Below are 18,789 nucleotides of genomic sequence, written 5' to 3'. Positions count from 1 at the left end.
CCCTACCCCATGCCAGGCCCTGGGTAGAGCCCATCGCCTGGCCCCAGCGGTTTTGGAAAGCAAAGCCAAGGCTGCACACAACCAACAGCGCAGCCTCATACTTCCCGTGCCCCCTTAAATCATCTCTCCGGCGGGGGAAAGGCGCTCTCTGCAGAGGTGATAAACCCTCCGAGGACCGGCCCCGGCATCCCACCTGGGGCGAGCTAAATAAAAAAAGGTCACCAGCGCTTTTTAAACATGGACAAAAAAGCAGTAAAATGTGTTTGGGAAAAAAAAAGCCGGCATTAAATCATGACTTTTTGCCTGGCTCGCCTCATTAAAAGTGGCCTTTTGGAAGGTAAAATTATCATTGTAAGTGATAAGATCTTTAAGAAAATAATTCACGGCTTCTTCACCCTTTAATATGATAGCCGCCACCGGCTAATTTTTTTCTTAATGGCAACGAGGCCATCAATCTTGTCCAGGCCGCGTACTCGCTCAGGCTCCCTCCCTCCTGCCGTGCAGGGCGGCCGTGGCTCTGGCTGAGCTCACCGCAGGGATCTTTTACTTTCTTCTGACCCCCCCACCCCATGCTTTGTCCATCGCTGCCTCTTCTGCTGGAGTCGGAGCGAGGTTATCTCCCAGGAGCCTCTGCAGGAGCAGGATGAGCTAGGAGCACGTGAAGGTGATGCCGTGTGCGCCTGTATGCACGCAGTGCAAGCAATCCCTGGGCAGACAGCCCCTGCAGAGGCACGGATCCCAGTTAAACATGTGCGATGCCCGAGCCTTGTGCTCACCCATCACAGAGGTGCATTTCACTGGATCTCCGGCCCCGGGGACCCCGCCACTGCAGGGCTCTGGGGCAACAATGGACCCTCCGGCAGCAGATCCAGCTCAATTAGGGCTCATGTACACGCCACGATTTTGCCCTTTCATGCGCTGCAACTGCACGTCCGTTTGCACGACCACGGACGCAAAATTTTAATTTGTGGTGAGCCAAACTAAATTACTTCTGGATGAGTTTTACTTTAAAATGCCATAAACGTCAGGAAAACGCGCACGTGCAAACAGTAATGCTGCTGAACCACAAGAAAGGACAAATTTAGTTACGTGTACAAGAGCCCTAAATGTTGGGTTGTGTACTTCTGCAGGCCTGCACGCCCACGTACAAACAGCGCACTGGTGGGGTACACACACAGCTCCCTAAACCTTTCGTGTGCACACCACTGAGCATGCCGGCGGGGGGGGGGAAGGTGTCCATCCCGGGTGCAGCCAGAAATGGCTGGAAATGGCTCCCCGCCCCCCATCCGAACCGCCTTCTCCATCTCCCGCCGGCAGGTCAGGTGTCATCGCAGGAAAGAGGCTCACGGCTGTCGCTGCCATTCGCTGCCTTTCAAGGCCAGTCATTTGAGACTATTAAGTGCTGGACTCTTGCTTTCTGATAGCCCCGGAAAAACACAGGGAGTCTATTTTTCTTAAACAATCCATCACGGCTGCTGTCAGCAGAACAAATACCCTCGCCCCGCGTTTTATACATCTCTATGGCCTGGGTTTTTATTTTTGCCTTATTTTGGCACAAAGTGTTTCCTGCCTGATGCGCTGGGCTTTAACTCTGCCGTCTAAATAGGTACTTATCACTTAGCATGGAGGTGATGGCTTGACATGCTGGCTGCCGCCCGCCCTCCCCTCCGCTGCGGGGAAGCAGTCAGAGTGTTGCTAATAGCTGTTATCACTTGAGAACTATAACCTGAAAGCCACGTGTGATACCGCGCCGCGGCTCGGTCCCCCCAGCCAGCTTTTATGCCATTGCTTGCAGTTCTCTGATACTGGGATGGTCCCGCTACCCTCGTGGAAACTTTGCCAGGTGTCCAAATCTGCTCCTGCTGGTGTCCAGTCAAGGTGTGGGTGTCTCGTGGCCACGAAGACACGTCCCCCCTGTTCCTGCAGACGCCGGGGGTCGGAGCTGCACACTGAGCCTGTATTTCTCTCCCGGGGCAATGCCAGATGACTGGGCATTGACAGCCTTGGCTGATATGCCCTGTGGTAGTCTGGTCCCTGAAAGCCTCTGTGTCTCCTGGGAGAAGATGGAGCTGGAGATGTGTCTCCATAGCTCAGTTTTGCATTGAGGGACGATGAGGCTCAGACTTATTAAGTGACTCTCCCAAGGTCACCCACTGAGCCAGGGGCACAGCAGCGCTCGGACTACGAACCCAGGAGTCCTGACTCCAACCACCGTACAATGGCCCCGAGGAGTTAACCGGCCGTGCTGGCGCAGGGATCTTGTCAAGGTCTACGGCTCTCAGCCTCGCCTGCCTTCAAAGCTCTTTCTCCTTGGAGGGCTTTAGTGGTCAGATTCCCCGCCGGGTGCAGTAATTCTTCCTCAAACTGCTCCACGCTGCTGTAAAATAACAGGGCGATAGCACCGCGGCCCCGATCCCAGCCCAGCCGGAGGGCTGTGTGCTGTACACTGGCCGCCTGCCTCCTGCCACCCTCTGCAAAGTCAGGACAGACCCAAACCCGTTGCAAACAGGCTCTGGGGTGAAAGATGGTCCTGGCTCCCAGTTGCTCTCCAGTAGCTTTCGGTTGCCCACCGGCACGTTCGATGGGGACGGCAGGCAAGGCCGGTGAGCAATGAGCATGCACCAGGGCAGCCCAGCATCCTTCTCCTGGCATCCTGCCTTCTCTAGGGCTTGGTACCGGCTGCTCCAGGAAGGGGCTACACCGGGTGTTACCCTGATACACAAGGGTTTAGATACCTTCTCTCTCCATATCAACCTCCAACCTCATCCTGGTCCTGCGGAGGGCTTGGTCTAAAGGTTGCCCTGTGGTCTAGGGGATGCCCCGTGGCAGGGAGCCCCACCGATGGATCATCTGTTGTGTCCAGAAAAGCCTTCCCCGGAGAAACGCAAACACCCAAGTGATGCATCCGGTGAAGCCACACGGACCCCTTCTTGAATATCAAACCCACAGCATAGCCCTCCCCAGCCCCGCAGAGCGGTCCCTGCCGGGGAACAGGTCACAGAGACAGCTCAAAAGTTGCACGAGGGGAACGTAAGGAAAAGCAGGAATGAACCACCGAGCAGTGCAACCAGCTGGGAGACAAGGTGTGATGGGAACGGGGCCCTGCCGGGCACTGGCTGCATCCGGCAAAGTTCCCAGCTTCGCTTGAAAAGGGAAACACAAGCAAGGAAGCGTGTGGAGCAGGACATTTTTGGAGAGGGGCTCTTGATCTGTGCCCTCTGCTGCTGGCTTCAAAGCCAAGGCACCACCCTGGGGAGCTCCTGGGTTGCTTCTCCGGACTGAGACCTTGGCATCAGCTAAGTATTGCTGAGATGTAGTCTGAAGTCAAGTCTGTAGACAAATTGGAGAGTCCAGCGGAGGGCAATGAAATTGGTTGGGGGGCTGGGGGCATGACTGGTGAGGAGAGGCCGAGGGAACTGGGCTGATTGAGGCTGCAGAAGAGAAGACCGAGGGGGATTGAATAGCAGCCTTCACCTCCCTGCAGGGGGGCTGCAAAGAGGATGGAGCTGGGCTGGTCTCAGTGGGGGCAGATGGCAGGACAAGGAGCAATGGGCTCAGGCTGCTGCAAGGGAAAATTAGGAAAAATCTTTCTCCCTAGGAGGGTGGTGAAGCACTGGAACAGGCTCCCCAGAGAGGTGGTGCAGTCTCCATCCTTGGAGGGGTTTCAGACCCCGGGTAGACAAAGCCGTATCTGGGATGCTGTAGTTGGGGCTGGTCCTGCTTGGAGCAGCAGGTTGGACTAGATGCAACTCCTGAGCTCCCTTCCCACCCTCATTTTCTATGATTTTAAGCCAAGCAAACACCAGGGTAGACGTGCACCTTCTAGACTACCCAGAGTAGACGTGCATCTAGCACAAGCTATCCTGGCCTGGTGCTCGCTTCAGCAGAGGCTGTGCGAGCAAGGCCCCGGTGCGGCTGAGCTGGGCGGACAAGCTGCAAGTCAGGGGGTCCCTGCAGGGCGTGGGGGAGAAGCCTTCCCCTGCTGCTGCCCCGTGCCCCCCTCTTCACACAGTCTCATCCCTCCCTTGTGCCCCTCGTGCCCGGGCTCCACAGGCCGACGGCTCCCCGGGCTCTGCAGTGCTGCACCGATGCTGCCATGAGCAGGGCTGGGACGGGTGCACTCCCCATCTGGCCCCACGCATCTCCGCTTCGATGACTAGAGAGATGCTAAATGCTTCCCCCTGCTCAGACTGGTCTGGACTGGGGTGGGTTTTGCTCTCCTTTGCAACAGGGGCACAGCCTCGTGGGGTTTCTTGAGCAAATATCGACAACATTTAATTGCAGCAGGACATCAGCGGCTGCTTTCCCTGTGCCAGGTTAGGGAGTTAGGTCTGTGTCGTCTTGGGGATGACTGTGTCGTGTTGCTCCGAGGTCGGACATGGGGTTTGCCTGGGCTGGTTTGGACAGAGCTGATCCTGCCTCAAGCAGGATGTGACCCTGCCGCTCCCTGCCAGCCCCACAGCTCTGTGACTCGGCTTGAAGTCTGCTGGTCCCCAGCTGGGAACGGCAAGGGCTGTCTCCATCCCTTCAGATGCATCTGTGGCCCCTGCCGCCCCCCCTTTCCTCTCCCAGGCTCCCCTCGTCCAGCCCGTCCTTCTCAGGACACCACAAAAACCACTGATGGGGCCACAACAGGGCGTGCACTAAGAGATCCTGAATCCTCAGGGGCTGAGAGGCTTTCCTGAATGCTTATCCAGCATCTGTCAGCGACTGGGGGTCTTTGCCCCCAAAGAGCTGATCTGCCCCTACGAGCCGGCGCCACGCTCGGCACTGCGGAGTCGCCTGCATCCAGCCCTGATGAGCTGGGAGAGGGGAGCTTGCCGGCCACAGGACCGCCACCCTGCCCGCGCCCTTCCTCGCTCCTTTGTGCGACAGGCAGGCAGCCTCCAGACCCCGGCTTCTCCCTCCACTGGCTCTTTTTCAGGTATCAGGGTCAGCCTAACTGGAGAGATGCCAGGCAGGGGGTTCAAACCTGCAAGCTGGCAGAGCTCCGGTTCCACAGTGGGGGTGGGCGAGGTGCTCTGGGCTTTGGGGAAGCCCCGTTCCCTCCCTGAGGATCAGTTCCCATGGCGGGAATGTGTGCGGTGATGTGGGGCTGGAGCCTTGGCCAGCAATCCTGATGCAGTGCAGCGCTATCGCCGCCCTATGTGCTGCTGCCATCGCTCTACCCTGATGCAGTGCAGTGCTATTACTGTACTACATGCTACTGCCGTTGTTGTACCCTGATGCAGTGCAGTACTATTGCTATACTACATGCTACTGCCATCACTCTACCCTGATGCAGTGCAGTGCTATCACTATCCTACATGCTAGTGCCATTGCTCTACCTTGATGCAATGCAATGCCATTATTGTCCCACATGCTGCCATTGCTCTACTCTAATGCTGTGCAGCGCTATCGCCCTCCTGCATGCTATTGTCATTGCTTTACCCTGATGCAATGCAGTGCTATTATTGTCCTAAGTGCTACTGCCATTGCTCTACTCTACTCTGGTGCGGTGCAGTGCAGTGCAATCACTGTCCTACATGCTACTGCCATTGCTCTACCCTGATCTTGTGCAGTGCTATCACCATCCTACATGCTACTGCCATTGCTCTACCCTGATGCAATGCAGTGCTATTATTGTCCTAAGTGCTATTGCCATTGCTCTACCCTGATCTTGTGCAGTGCTATCACCATCCCACATGCTACTGCCATTGCTCTACCCTGATGCAGTGCAGTGCGATCACGGTCCTACATGCTACTGCCATTGCTCTACCCTGGAAGACCTGGAAAGCAGCCGGAGGACCTGGGAGGTGACAAGGGGTGACACCAGCCCCGCAGGTAGTGTGTATGGGCACGTGCCCCTTTGAGGCTGGTGAGCTAGGTGCTGAGGCTTTGCCTGCGGGAAACGAGGGGCGCTGGGTGTCTGTGCTAACGAGGGCAATGACTGGCAGAGACTTGGGACTGCTGAAGGGTGGTCTTGAGGGCTTCTGAGCCCCCCAGGCCTGGGGGTCAGGACAGCAGTGCCTGCTTGAGGGACTGAGGAGACAAACGCCTGTGCGCGGTCCCTCGTAGCGCAGTGACAAGCCCGGCCGGGACCAAGAGGGACTGGCCCAGCCTCCCACGACCACCGTCCTGATGGCACAGGGAAGAGCATATCTGAACTGTGCCCTCCACCCCTGCGCAAGGCTTTCCTAGCACAACGGCCTGATCTGTGCAAATAGGTCGACACTCTCCCCTGCAAGATGCTGATGGTGGATTGGCAGCCTGGACACCTGGGGTCTGCTCCGGCCCTGCCACCTAAGTGTCAGTGCAACCCTGGGGAAGTCGCTTCTCTTTGCCTCATTGCTCTAACCTGTGAAATGGGCGCACCATGCTCAGTGACCCCTCCCATCTCTTCATCTGCCCATCCATTTCTTTGGCCCCAATCACCCCAGGGTTATGTCCGTGCAAACTCTTAGCATGAGAGCAACAGGTTCCCATCCCCAGAGCCGGCGGGGCGGGCGGGCAATGCAGGAGGGCATCTGCCGGAGACGCAGCACAGCTCTCGGCATGGGTCGGCAGCTCTCTTTTCTCCCGCAATGCCGCTCGCCCGTCTCTCCCCAGCTGGCGTTTGGCTCTGGCTCTCGCCACTCTCACGCCCGGGTTGATGGCTTGAGCTCTGCGTGTTGGAGCCGCTCTCGTTAGCTGCAGTCTGGAGCTGTGGTGGCCGCCCCGTGCTTTGGCTGCAGACCGCTCGGAGCCCAGCCCGCGCCGCAGACAAAGCCCGAAATTAGCCCAGTGCGCCCAGGAGAGGCCTGGGACCGTCAGCGGGGAGCAGGGGACTTACCTTGGGAGTGCCCGACGCCATGGCCTCCTTCAGGATGGAGTTCTTGCTGCCAAGAGAGAAGAGACGAGGGTTAGCTTGCAAGCAACAGCATCCTACGGACACAAAATACCCCGGGGGGAACATGATAACCAGGCTCTCCTGCATGCACGGGGTCCCCAAGAGCGGAGCTAGCCCAGGATCAGGCCCGAGGGGCAGGGGGGAGCGAGAGCGGGGTAACCCCCTAAACACAAGGAGATGAAGGCAAGCGCCAGTGAGAGGACACGTGGATCCCCTTTCCCCATTCCCCGGCGCGGGGAAGGAGGGGCTCACCCAGCTCTTCCCTGCGGGAACAGCCGCGGATTTAATCCCGCTCCCCCCTGCAGACAGGTGAGCCCCCGAACAATTACACGTCCCCGCGCCGTGGCGGTGGCGGCGATCGGGCCCGGGCGGCGATGTTTGGCTTATTAAAGTAATCTCTCTCATGTAAATTCTGCTGCGAACACGCCGCAAACAGCATTAGGAAATAAATTATTTCCCCCTGATTCGATTTGTCGGCGCGGAGCACCTGCAGCCGGCAACCAGGCGCTTGAAATATGTTGCCAGGCCGGTGTCTGCGCGGGTAAGTACCTCGTGGTTGGCTCCTGCCACGCCGCGGCTCGGGGGAGATGATGGATGGGTGGGTGGAGGGGGGAGGTGAGCGGGGGGCTCGGGGGGGCTGGAATCGTGTTTAATAACAAAATCTGTATGCAAGCCTGCATCCCGGGCTAAGGATGAGTGATCAGCAGCCAGAAAGTATTAAAAAGCTTCGCTAAACAGATGCTGACAATAGAACAAGACATATCAAATCAGATCGACTTCAGGAACATTAATATACACACGCGCACGCACACAGACACGCGCCCGGCCCGCGCGCCCGGCCCCCCGGCCCGCCTCGCCCGCCGCGGGAGGGGAGGCATCAATAAATTTTTATGAGACTTTTAGAAGATCGACGCGGTACTCGATGTGACAAAAAAGCAATGTGCCTGTCATGTTCGCTTTGCTGGGGACGCGCCGGCCCCAGATGCCGCGCTGCCGCCGCGGCGGGCAGAAATTGAATTTGGCTGGTTCTAATCTGCCTTGATTTGGCAGATGGCTGGGTGTTATGAAATGAGAAGGGATGGAGGGAAGGTGGCCTCTCCTGGGGCTGCCCCCGCCCTGCCCTGGGCCTTGCACGGGGTGTTAGGAGGAATTATCCGGCGTGACCAGGCCATAAGGGGTGTAGGAGAGGAGAAGTCTTCCCCGGGGGGTTTCCCCCCACCCCGACAGCTGGCTTTGCTGGGGTGCCTGATTGCACTGGGGTCGGGGTGCGGGTGCTGCTGGCCTCAGCCGTGAGCTTGCCTGGGGGGAGCAATGGGGATCTGCAATCGTGCCCAGCCCAGGGCACTGTCAGGGGGTGGCAGGAGATCCGCCGGTGGTCCGGACCTCCCCGACACAGGCGCCGGCTCCCTTCCCGCCTGGGCCCTGCAAAGCTGCCCTCGGAGCTGATATTTGGGGCACAGACGCCCCGCTGTGCCGCGTCCTTCGGCGGAGCCACGGCTGCCTCGCACGGACCGGAGCCAGCCTTTCACACAGTCGGTGCAAAGGCCAAGGTCCCGCCGCGGAGGGGAGCCGATAAACGTCCCCTGGCTTTTGGCTTAAATCTCCTGGAAAAGTTTCTATCGCCTTTAATTTAGGGGGATCTTTTTTTAGAGCCGCCCCCTTCTTTCCCAGCTAAATTTAGGGCCGTTCTATTAATAGCAGGTATTTTTAACGAGGGGGGATTTGGGAAGGAAGCCTCGCGTCCCAGCGTGCCACTGTGGGCGAGGAAGAGCGTGCCCCTGGGAGCAGGTTCCCGCACACGCGGCTTCTCACACCTTCCTCTGGCGCCGGTCCCTGCTCGAGATAGGATCCCGGACCCCGAGGGCTAATTCGCCCTTCCTCGAAATAGCAAGATGGGGGAAAGGGCTCGCGGCCGTCGGCAAAGAGAAACCTGCCGTTCCATAAACGCTGCAGACAAATTGGAAATGGTAAACGGGAAGCGGAGACCTTTAAAGTTCAAACACTTTTCGGCGCCTTTTAAAGTTTTTCGCTCTAGGCCCTGGCAGGGAGCACAATCTTTGGAGACCTCGGAGATCTCTTTAATCACCAAGCCAGTCTGCTGTGCTCGGAGATGATTACACATTTACATAGTAATAACCCCGACACTCCCCACATTATTTCACGGCTAGCATATTTCCACTCGGCGAGTGATCCATGTGTTTTAAATTATAACCTGTACATAGGAAATTAGTTACTAAGTAGGATATTCACAGGCTCGCCTGACACTTCTAATTAAGGTGATTTACATGGAATTATCCTTCGAAATAAAAAAATGGTGTTTTGCTAGCTAATAAAATATAATTACTACCCGCTTTTATAAGTTACAGTGCGTTTTAATCTATTTGGGGAATTGTTTATCTAGTTCATTACAACCAAACAACTGCTTTTCCTTTCCAGGCGGAAATAAAGGGGCGAGGGAGAGATGCAGGGCGAAGAGGGCTGGACACGGGCTGGACACACGCACGTGCCCGCTGTTCACCCACGCTCGGGGATTCAACCCGTGTGCATCGGGTAGGTCACAGGAGGGAACGTCCTTGTCTCCAGCAGCCGCCGGCCCCTGAGTTACGCTTCCCCCCGGGCACCTGCCCCGACACGGCCGCATCCGCCGGTGTCGCCCCATTACAGCCGACGACTGAGCACGGCTGGGGCCCCTCGCCGGCTCGACTGTGATTTATACCCCGTCATTATGATTTCACGACAGCTGCTAAGAGGAACATTTCCTTGCAGCAAACCTGGGAGAAAGAGGAGAAACCCTGAGCACGGGGCGCGGATGCTGCCGGCCTGGCTGGTGGGTTGCAGGCACCTGAGGGCTCCCGGGCAGCGGCTCCGAGGGGCCCAGGGAACGGCCAGACCCAGGAGGGGAGCGTTTTATGTCCAAAGGGGCAGCAAACCCTCCCTGCATCGGATCCTCCGTTGCCCGCAGCCCCCGGCCCCCAACCCTCTGCTATCAGCAGCCCTCGCAAGTGCTTCTCCTGCACCGAGCCGATCCCAAAGGCGGTGCTTTTAGGACAGGGCTCATCTAATACTCTTGATACCTCCCGCTGCCTCGATAGTGCCCCGGAGAGGAAAGCAGCAACACCCAGCTCTCAGGACTGGGCAGCATGTGTGCATGAGCTCTGGGGTGCCAGGGCCACTGTTGGGCTGTGGCGAGTTCGAGACCTCGCAGGAGCAGAGCGCCGAGGATGGGAAGGGTCAGACCGGGGTGCCCCAAACTGCATGAAAGCGGCCTGGTTTCAGAGGTGCTCCACGGAGCCGAGACGTTGGCACCAAAAGCCAAGGTCCTCCACGGAGGTGCTGAGCTCTGCATCCCCGTGGCTGCGAGCTCGGGGGTCACGGCTGCGAATGCTGCACCCCACTGCTCCTGGGCCCAGGGACCCGGCTTCACGCAAGAGCAGACGTAGGCTGCCAGCTCTGCTGCTGAGCCAGGCTCGTGTTTGCTAGGTCTCTCCTACCAGGCAGAAACAAATGAGCAGATTATGCAGGGAAACAGCGTGGATGACTCTCCACAAAGAGCTCTGGCTCGCATGGAGCCAACGGCTGCACACGTCGCGGGAAATGCGGCTTTGGCCGATGTGTTTCAGCCGCGGCGCCTGCCCCGAGACCGGCAGTTCTCGGCGTTTGAGACATGGGGGACCCCTGCATACACTTGGGACACCCCCAAAAGACTCGGGCACCCCTGGGAAAATGCTTTGACTTTGCAATGCAAGAACGGCTTTCTGCCATCACGCACAAGAACGGGGCCAGCCCACCACAGGGCAGGATGGTTTTAATGCTACAGATTCCTGTTTGCAACCTCTGGGTTTCTCCTGTGAGTTTGCACGCCTGCCAGTGCTAGCATTGCCTGCCCCCCCTTGAAAGGACCTCAAGGCCCCCCTGGGGTGCTGTGGGACCCCGGTTGAGAATCACAGTCCTAGACCGTGCAGCGGTTTGCAAACAGCACGGTGAGGACTGTGCATCCGAGGGGATCCCTAACGTGCACCCAACCAGTGGTCGGGATAACCCTGGCCTCGGCCAAGCCCCGAGTTTCTTGAACCTGAGCAGTTCGGAGGCTTGTGCTCATCCTCAGCGAGAGGATGCTCGACAGCCTGGGAGATGCTTGCAACGGCTGGCAACCAACCACACTGCAGCGGCAGCCTTCGCAGGGCTCGGTCCCCCGTGCCACCCCGCAAAGGATGCTGCCTGAAGCCAGCCACGATGGATATGCCTCCTTGAAACGCTTCCAGGGAAAGGTGCTTGTTTCTCCGACTATACCAGGAGGGTAAGAAAGCACTGGAAGAGGTTACCCAGAGAGGCAGTGGACTCTCCATCCTTGGAGGTGTTTAAGACCCAATTAGACCAAGCCTTGGCTGGGATGATGTAGTCAGGGCTGGTCCTGCTTGGAGCAGGGGTTGGACTAGATGTGACTCCTGAGCTCCCTTCCCACCCTCGTTGTCTGTGATGATATGATTTAATGCCTGACCGCTGCAACACCCAGGTGGGGAGACCTGGAGGGGAGACCGGCGAGACCCTGGAGGAGACGGGCGGGGGGCACTGCCCCTGCACAAGAGGGAAGCTGGCCTGGGAAGAGGGGAGCGGGGGTCTCTGATGTCCGCGCAGGTGAGCAGAGGTGTCACTTGCCTCCAGAGGAGGAACCGAGGGGACGCTTTTCACCGTCGCATCTCTGGAAGCTCCCCTGACCTGGCAGGACACACCAGATTTGCAAAAGACCCCCGAGCTCAGCTGTTGCAAGCATCTCCCAGGCTCTCAGCAGGGCCAGACGGGGCCGGAGCAATGGGCTGTCCAGCTGTCCTGTCCCCGACTGTGGCAGGGCCGGGTGCTGTGGAGGGAGGGCGCTGAGCTGGGTCTCTCTCCCTGTTCAGTATCCAACAGCATTGGGGTAGACATGTCCGAGGAAACGTCTCCCGAGATCCATCACCCACGAACTTATCCAGTCCCTTTTTGAACCCGGTTCTGCCTCCAGCACCGCCTGGGGCAACGAGTTTCACCTCTTCACACCTTGCTTTAAAAAGGCCTTGCTCTTATACCTGTCTCCCATCATTTCAGCGGCTGCCCCTCTTTTTAGCACTTGTCCACACCCTTCCTGATGTTATAGCCTCAATCGTATCCCCCCTCAGCCGTCTCCTCTCCAAACTCAGGACTCCTGGCCTTTTTAGTCTCTCCTGGCCCCGGCCCTTCTCTGGACCTCATCAACGTGTCCTGTCTGCTGGGCACTTGGCTGGGGCTTTGCACCTGTCTGCACCCAGCATCTTTGCAAGCTTGGCCCATGCATCTCCCTGCTACCCCCAGGAGCAACGCTGCTGCTGCAAAGCAGAGGGAGACCCCCCCCTTGCTTCTGGGCCTTTCTCCCTTGAGCGATCCCCCCTGCTCAGACTGGCTGGGACCGCAGACTTCCTCTGCAGCGGGGGCACGGCCTCAGCCTGGGGTCTCTGGAGCATTCATGACCCCCTGGCAGCAGCCGTGGCCCCCCTGTATCCCGGGGGCAAGGGTGATTCCTGGGGCTGTGTCAGGGGCAACTGTCATGTGGCGCAGAGGTTGGCCCCGGGGTTTGTCTGGGCTGGTTTGGACAGGCCTGATCCTGAGCTGGGGGGTTGCAGGGAAAGGACCGTATGGCACCAGCTGCTGACGCTGATGCAGAAACGGGCTCTGGGCACCGAGGGGAAGAAACAGCTCCGAGGGTCCTTCTCCAGCTCCGATGTCTCTGGGCATCCCTGGGATTCGTGCCCCGTTGCACCCACGAGCAGGCTGTCAGCCCTCACCGCCTCAGGACGGAGGGCTTCCAGGTCACGAACGGGGAGTGTGATCCCCGCTGTACACGCAGGGCGTAAAGGGACACACCCAAGGTGACGCACAGGGAGTCAGTGGCAGGGCCTGGCTTTGAGCCAGCCTCATGCCCTCACCACAAGGCCCTCGAACCCGCGGCACCTGATGCTTCCAACATCAAACCCGCATGGGTTTTCAGCAGGGCCAAAACCGGGGTCTGCTAGGGGAGGGGAGGAGCGGTGCCTCTGCAGTGGGGCTGCGTTTCCCCGCCTTCCCTCTGCAAGAGAGATGCTGGAGGGATTCCTCTCCTCTCCTGCTCCCCGCCACGACAGGACAGGACAGGAGCAAGCCCAGGGGCTGCTGCCAGCCTCGCTGGGCTCTGGCTGATGTAACCCCCCATCAGCGATGGCCAGACTTGGGGGGTCCAGTCTTCCCATTAAAAATAAGAGACATCACGCCATCAGGTTCCCCGTGGCCCTTCACGGGCTCCCTGCTGCGTTCCACCCCAGAGCTGGCTGCATTTCAGTGGTGGATGAAGCAAAGCCTGTACACTCTTCAAGCCAGCTGGCAAAGCCAGCTGAACAGCGCTGAACAGACGTGCAACGCCGTGTGCTTTAATTGCACACCCATGCTCCCCCCCAGCCAGCAGCTCTCAGCCCTGCCTGCCCCCACCCCTCCTCTCCTGCTCCTGGCTTGTCCAGCGCCACGCACACGGCCTTGTCCTGCTTTGGCTTCCCTGGGATGTCCAAGCATCCTGGCAGGCTTCCCGCTCCATTGTGGGGGAGCCTAAATTAAACCCTGGCGCACCTGGCAGCCGAGGAAAGCGCCGGCTGGTTGCAAAGGCAGGTTTCTCACGACCCCGCGACGGGCTGGAGCCAGCGCCTGAATTCGGACCCAGAGCAGAGTCTGGGATTCACATCTCGAGACCCCTCTGCAATGGCGCTGTGCAAGAGCTGGGCTCAGCCGTACAACGGAGGAAAGCAAACAGCCTCCCTGGGCTTCGAGGTGGGCATCGAGAGACAGGCGCGGAAGTGCGTGGTCTGCTGCTCCCAATCTGGGCCGAGGGGAGAAAGCAGCTGGAGCAGCTGGAGGCATCCTCCCCTCACCGCCTGGCTCGTGTCAGGGCTGGCGGGGTCCGAGACACCCACAACCAGCCCTGCCTTGCCCCTAGGACGGTCCCACCGGGAGCTACAGGGCCCCGCTCCTCTCCCCACCCCTCCATAACTCCTCGTACATCCACGCCGAGAGGAGGGGAAGCTCCGGCAGACTTGGCCGCTGTCAAGCCGGCCTCGGCGGAGATCAATCAGGTGTGGGCCGCGGCAGGGAGGGGGCCGTGGGTGCAGGGGGGGCACCCAGTGCTGCCTGGAAGAAGGTAGTGCAAGGCACTTAATAGTACCTGTCCCTGCTCTCCCCGGCGGGGATTTATGCCTCGAGGGGTCACCTCTGGCGAGACTCTAATAACACGACTTTATTAGCTTGCCTGCGCCTCCTCCGAGCAGGGGGCCGGCAGCACCTTGGCCGCGGCGGGGGGGCGCGCCGGGGACGGGAAGCATCTGCCCCAGCGGGTCCCCTCCACGGTGACAAGAGGGAGAGGGAGAAAAATGAGGCTCCCTTGAAATTTATCACGCACCCAATTACAATGTTAATTGGCAAGTCCCAGAAATCAATTAATTCGCAAATTTTTTTCAATTAAAAATTAAGATAAATCATAAAACGTTATTAAGCAAAGGCCAAACTCCGTGAACTTTTTTTTTTTTTGCCAGCATCTGGATTTTTTTTTCATTTAAATAAAAAAAAAAAAAAAAGAGCTGTGTTGCCAAAGCTCGATGCCCTTGAGTGTCTTTGCTGTAGCGCGGGGGGCTGTCATCAGCAGGACTGGGCTGAAGACAGATAAAAAAATATCGACCGGTCGGACACACTGCTTCTGTTTTATTGATCAGGCGGGAATTTAACTTGCTGTGCATATCCACCGTGTCAGCAAGGGCTACAGGGGAAATTAAAAGTACTTGGCTGGGAGATGTCGCCTTGATACCGGGGCTGGGGGAGGGGAGGGGGAGAGGGGGCCACAGAGACCAGGGGAGGCAGGGAAGAGGAAAAGAAAAACAGGTGGGAAGAAAATAAAGAGGAAGAAAGAGAGACAGGGGCAGGGAGTGAAAGGGAAGGAGGAAAAGTTTGGGAGACGGGGGCCGGTGGGGAAGCGCTGACGCTCCCTCTCTGTGCCCGGCTATCGCGCTGGTTTTCAGGGGAGAGATTTTCGGGAGCTTTGTTAACAAAAAAAGCCCGTTCCTAAATGCCTCAGCTCTCATTCAGACGCCAGGCCTGGCCACAGCACTGGCTGCCTGGGGACAGCGCCTATGGCTTGGCCAACAAGTTGGCGTCCCCAGGTGGACCTCTCAGCTGCAGCCGTGTCCCAGACGTGACACGGGACAGCAGGACAGATTTGGGGGTAACCCACTTGACTTAGCCAGGGCAGCTGCTGGGTCTGAGTCTCCTTGGTGGCTGGCAGCGATGCCACTTGAGGACCACAGGAAAGCAGGGTGGGAAGGGACCTCACCAGGTCACATCCAGCCCGGCCCCCCGCTCAAGGCAGGATCAGCCCTGTCCAAACACGCGTGTGTCCAACCTGCTCTTGGAAGGATGGAGAGTCTACCACCTCCTAGGCAGCTTGGTCCAGTGCTGGACCACGCTCAGTCAGACCGTCCCTCCTCATCTCCAGCCTCAGTTTCCCCTGCTGCATCTGGAGGCTGTTACTCCGAGTCCTGTTCCTTGTGGCCACAGAGAAAAGCCCGTCTCCATCCTCTTTGTCATCGCTCTTTGGGGATTTGAAGACTGTGATCCACCCCTCCCTCTTCTCTTCTGCCGGGTAAGGGTATCTCAGACAAGGGCTTGGTCTGGGCTAACACAACGCTTCCTAGAGCAGGGGGCCCTGGTGTCACACCAACCCCCGACCGGAGCTGTCCACACTGCGGCCAGGTTTTAACAGTCGTGGCAGGCAAGGTATGTCATATGCCAGGCCCCATATCGGCACGGAGCCAGAGGCCCCTCCGGCATCGTCTTCCTTTGACATGTCGACCGCGCAGATGGCAGCGGGCCACGAGCAGGGAAAGCAGCTTGGCTTGCAGCTGGACCATCAGAGAAACATGCTACTCAAAGGGCCACGAAACACAAGCCAGGAAGCAAGGCGGCTGTGGGAGCTGGCTCCATGGAGGCGAACTTCTGCCAGGGATGCTGGGGGTGGACCTGACCTCGAGGAAGGCGGGAGGATGAAGGAGAGGGTCACCAGTCCATGCCCTGGTAATGTGCTTTGTATCTGTCCCCAGCTCTGTCCCTGAGCCTGCTAGGGATGGCCCTGTCCTCGTCCCTGGGGGGATCTCTCCCCGATTCCTTCATCCTGGGGGTCCCTGGAGGGGTCTTGGAATAGGAGTTTATTCCAACAGCCTGGGGGGAGATAACTAGCACCGGCTCTTGTTCTTGTTCCCTGCGAAGCTATGAGGATGCGGCACCAGAGAGAGAAGGAGGATGGGATACAGCAGGCAGCAAGAGGCGCTTCCAGCCACTGGCACCAGTGCCACGGGTGGGACAGGAGCGACTGGCCCAAGGTCCCTTAGCCAGGCAGTAGCAGAGCCAGGGAGCGACTCCAGACAGCCTGCCCCGCGGGCCAGCCCTCCGCCCAGCGGATCAGCCCACCCCCAAATGTTAGCCAGGGCTTCTCTGTAGTTTCCTTGCCGATGCGAGATCCGGCCTCGCACATACGAGACATGCGGCTCATCCACCCACAAAAGGTCTACTGGCAAAAAGAGGTGGTAGACAGATAGACAGATAGATAGATGCATGGACGGACAGGTAGGTGGGTGGGTGGGTGGATGGATGGACTGAAGGAAGGAAGGAAGGAAGGAAGGAAGGAAGGAAGGAAGGGTGGATAGATGGGTAGGTTGATAGATAGGTAGGTAGGTGGGTGGGTGAACGGTTACGTGAGTGGGTAGGTAGGTAAGTGGGGGGATGGATGGATGGATGGATGGATGGATGGATGGATGAGTGGGTAAGTAGGTAGTTAGGTAGGTGGGGGGATGGATGGATGGGCGGGTAGGTAGGTAGGGGGGGATGTGTGGGTGGGTGAGTGGGTAGGTAGGTAGGTGGGGGGATGGATGGATGGATGGATAAATGGATGGATGGATGAGTGGGTAAGTAGGTAGTTAGGTAGGTGGGGGGATGGATGGATGGATGGGTGGGTAGGTAGGTAGGTGGGGGATGGATGGATGGACAGACAGATGGGTGGGTGAGTGGGTAAGTAGGTAGTTAGGTAGGTGGGGGGATGGATGGATGGGTGGGTGGGTAGGTAGGTAGGTGGGGAATGTGTGGGTGGGTGAGTGGGTAGGTAGGTAGGTAGGTGGGGGGATGGATGGATGGGTGGGTGGGTAGGTAGGTAGGTGGGGAATGTGTGGGTGGGTGAGTGGGTAGGTAGGTAGGTAGGTGGGGGGATGGATGGATGGATGGGCGGGTAGGTAGGTAGGTGGGGGATGTGTGGGCAGGTGAGTGGGTAGGTAGGTGGGGGTGGCGGGATGGGTGGGTGGATGCCCCAAGCCCCATTCAGAGTGAGCGTCCAGGCGGCGAGACCAGACTTCGTGCCATTCCGACTCTCGACGCGCGGCCGTGCCGGGCCCAGCGCCGGCGCCGGGCGGTCCGGGAGCTCGGCTGGGCCGCTACGCTCGCTCGCTGCCGTTCCCGAAGAGCTCCAAGCAGCAGAGAAACGCGGAGACGCCGGCGCATCGACCCAACCGGGCGGCCCTCGGCCACCGGCGCGAACAGAGCAACGGCCTGCAGTAGAAGGCTGTTATCTTCCACCTGGTGCTGCCGCGACCGGGGCAGGACACACATGCTTTGCCCGTGCACTTCACAGCCCTGGCTGACAGCAAAGGGGTGCTGAGACACCAGAGCCCAGGTGGTGGGCGGCAGTACGGCCCAGTGGTCACATCCCCTTTAGCAGAGGGTGCGAGGAGGGCAAAAGGCCAGGTGCCTAAAAAGGGGCTTGCAAAGGCATGCGTTCACCTGGGCTGGAGGTCATGCGACGGGCTGCACCTAGAATCAGAAACAGATGTCCCAGAGCCGCGGGGCTGGCAGGGAGCTGTGGGGTCACATCCAGTCCAAGCCCTGCCCGAGGCAGGATCAGTCCAGACAACCCATCATGTAGAGCATCCCCAACCAGTGCCCATCCACGCTCTCCTTGAACCCCTCCAGCGATGGAGCGGCCTCCCTTCCCTGGCATCTCTCCCATGGCCTCCCTGCTCCACCAGTGCAGTTTTCCTTGAGCTCCAGCCTAAACCTGCTTTGCACCTGCACCGACTTTGCTTAGGGAAGAACAGCGCTGGCGGGTCCCGGGGGCTGCTTGCAATCCCTGCACCCGAAGCCCCTCAGCGAAGGGATGCTCCTTCTTCCCCATGGCCCGGGCAGCAGGCAGCACCCAGGCTCCTGGGTAGGTAGGGGATGCAGCCTGCAAGGACTGAGCAGGGCACGGGCATGGAGAGGCACACAGGGCTGGCACAGGATCGTAGGGAAGCAGGGCTGGAAAGGACCTCCCGAGGTCACATCTCATGCAATCAGATGCTCAAGGCAGGGTCACCAATGACAGACTCATCCCAGCCGTGAGTCTGTCCAAGCTGCATTTGGAAACCTCCAGGGACGGCGAGTCCACCCCCTCCCTGGGCAGCCTGGTTCAGTGCTTGACCCCTTCAGAGTGGATCCCTCCTCATCTCCAGCCTCAGTTTCCCCTGCTGCAGCTGGAGACCGTTGCTCCTAGTCCTGTCCCCTGCAGCCACAGAGACAAGCCCGTCTCCATCCTCTCTGCCCCTCGAGGATTGGAAGTCTGTTATCAAAAAACCCTGCTCAGCCTACGCTTCATTCCCCCGACTACATCCATTCCTCCTGCCCGGGTCGTGCCGAGATGGTGCACCACCGTGCAAGGGGCTGTACGCCTCTAACATGACAAGGGCATGCAAAGGGCACGTGAGACTCGGTTGTCTCCCCATATCCCGGTCCAGTACGACCGCTTGGTGCTGCCTCGAGCGTCAGCTCCGTCAGGAGCTCATTTCTCTACAGAAGATGGCCTTGAGGGGTTTGGGGCCGAG

At 58.8% G+C, this 18,789-nt stretch overlaps 1 protein-coding gene across 5 annotated transcripts in view; it reads right to left on the bottom strand.

Moving 5' to 3' along the window:
* Positions 1–18,789, bottom strand: part of RNF220 (ring finger protein 220) — a 226,246-nt gene that overhangs the window by 71,382 nt on the left and 136,075 nt on the right. For all 5 annotated transcript variants that reach the window (XM_059727728.1, XM_059727732.1, XM_059727729.1 and 2 more), the window contains exon 4: positions 6,812–6,857. In XM_059727728.1, coding sequence (XP_059583711.1) covers positions 6,812–6,857 — 46 coding nt within the window. The remainder of the gene's footprint in view (positions 1–6,811; positions 6,858–18,789) is intronic.

This window comes from Alligator mississippiensis, chromosome 5, assembly GCF_030867095.1.
Source record: "Alligator mississippiensis isolate rAllMis1 chromosome 5, rAllMis1, whole genome shotgun sequence".
Lineage (NCBI taxonomy): Eukaryota > Metazoa > Chordata > Crocodylia > Alligatoridae > Alligator > Alligator mississippiensis.
This window is presented reverse-complemented; position numbering and strand designations above follow the sequence as displayed.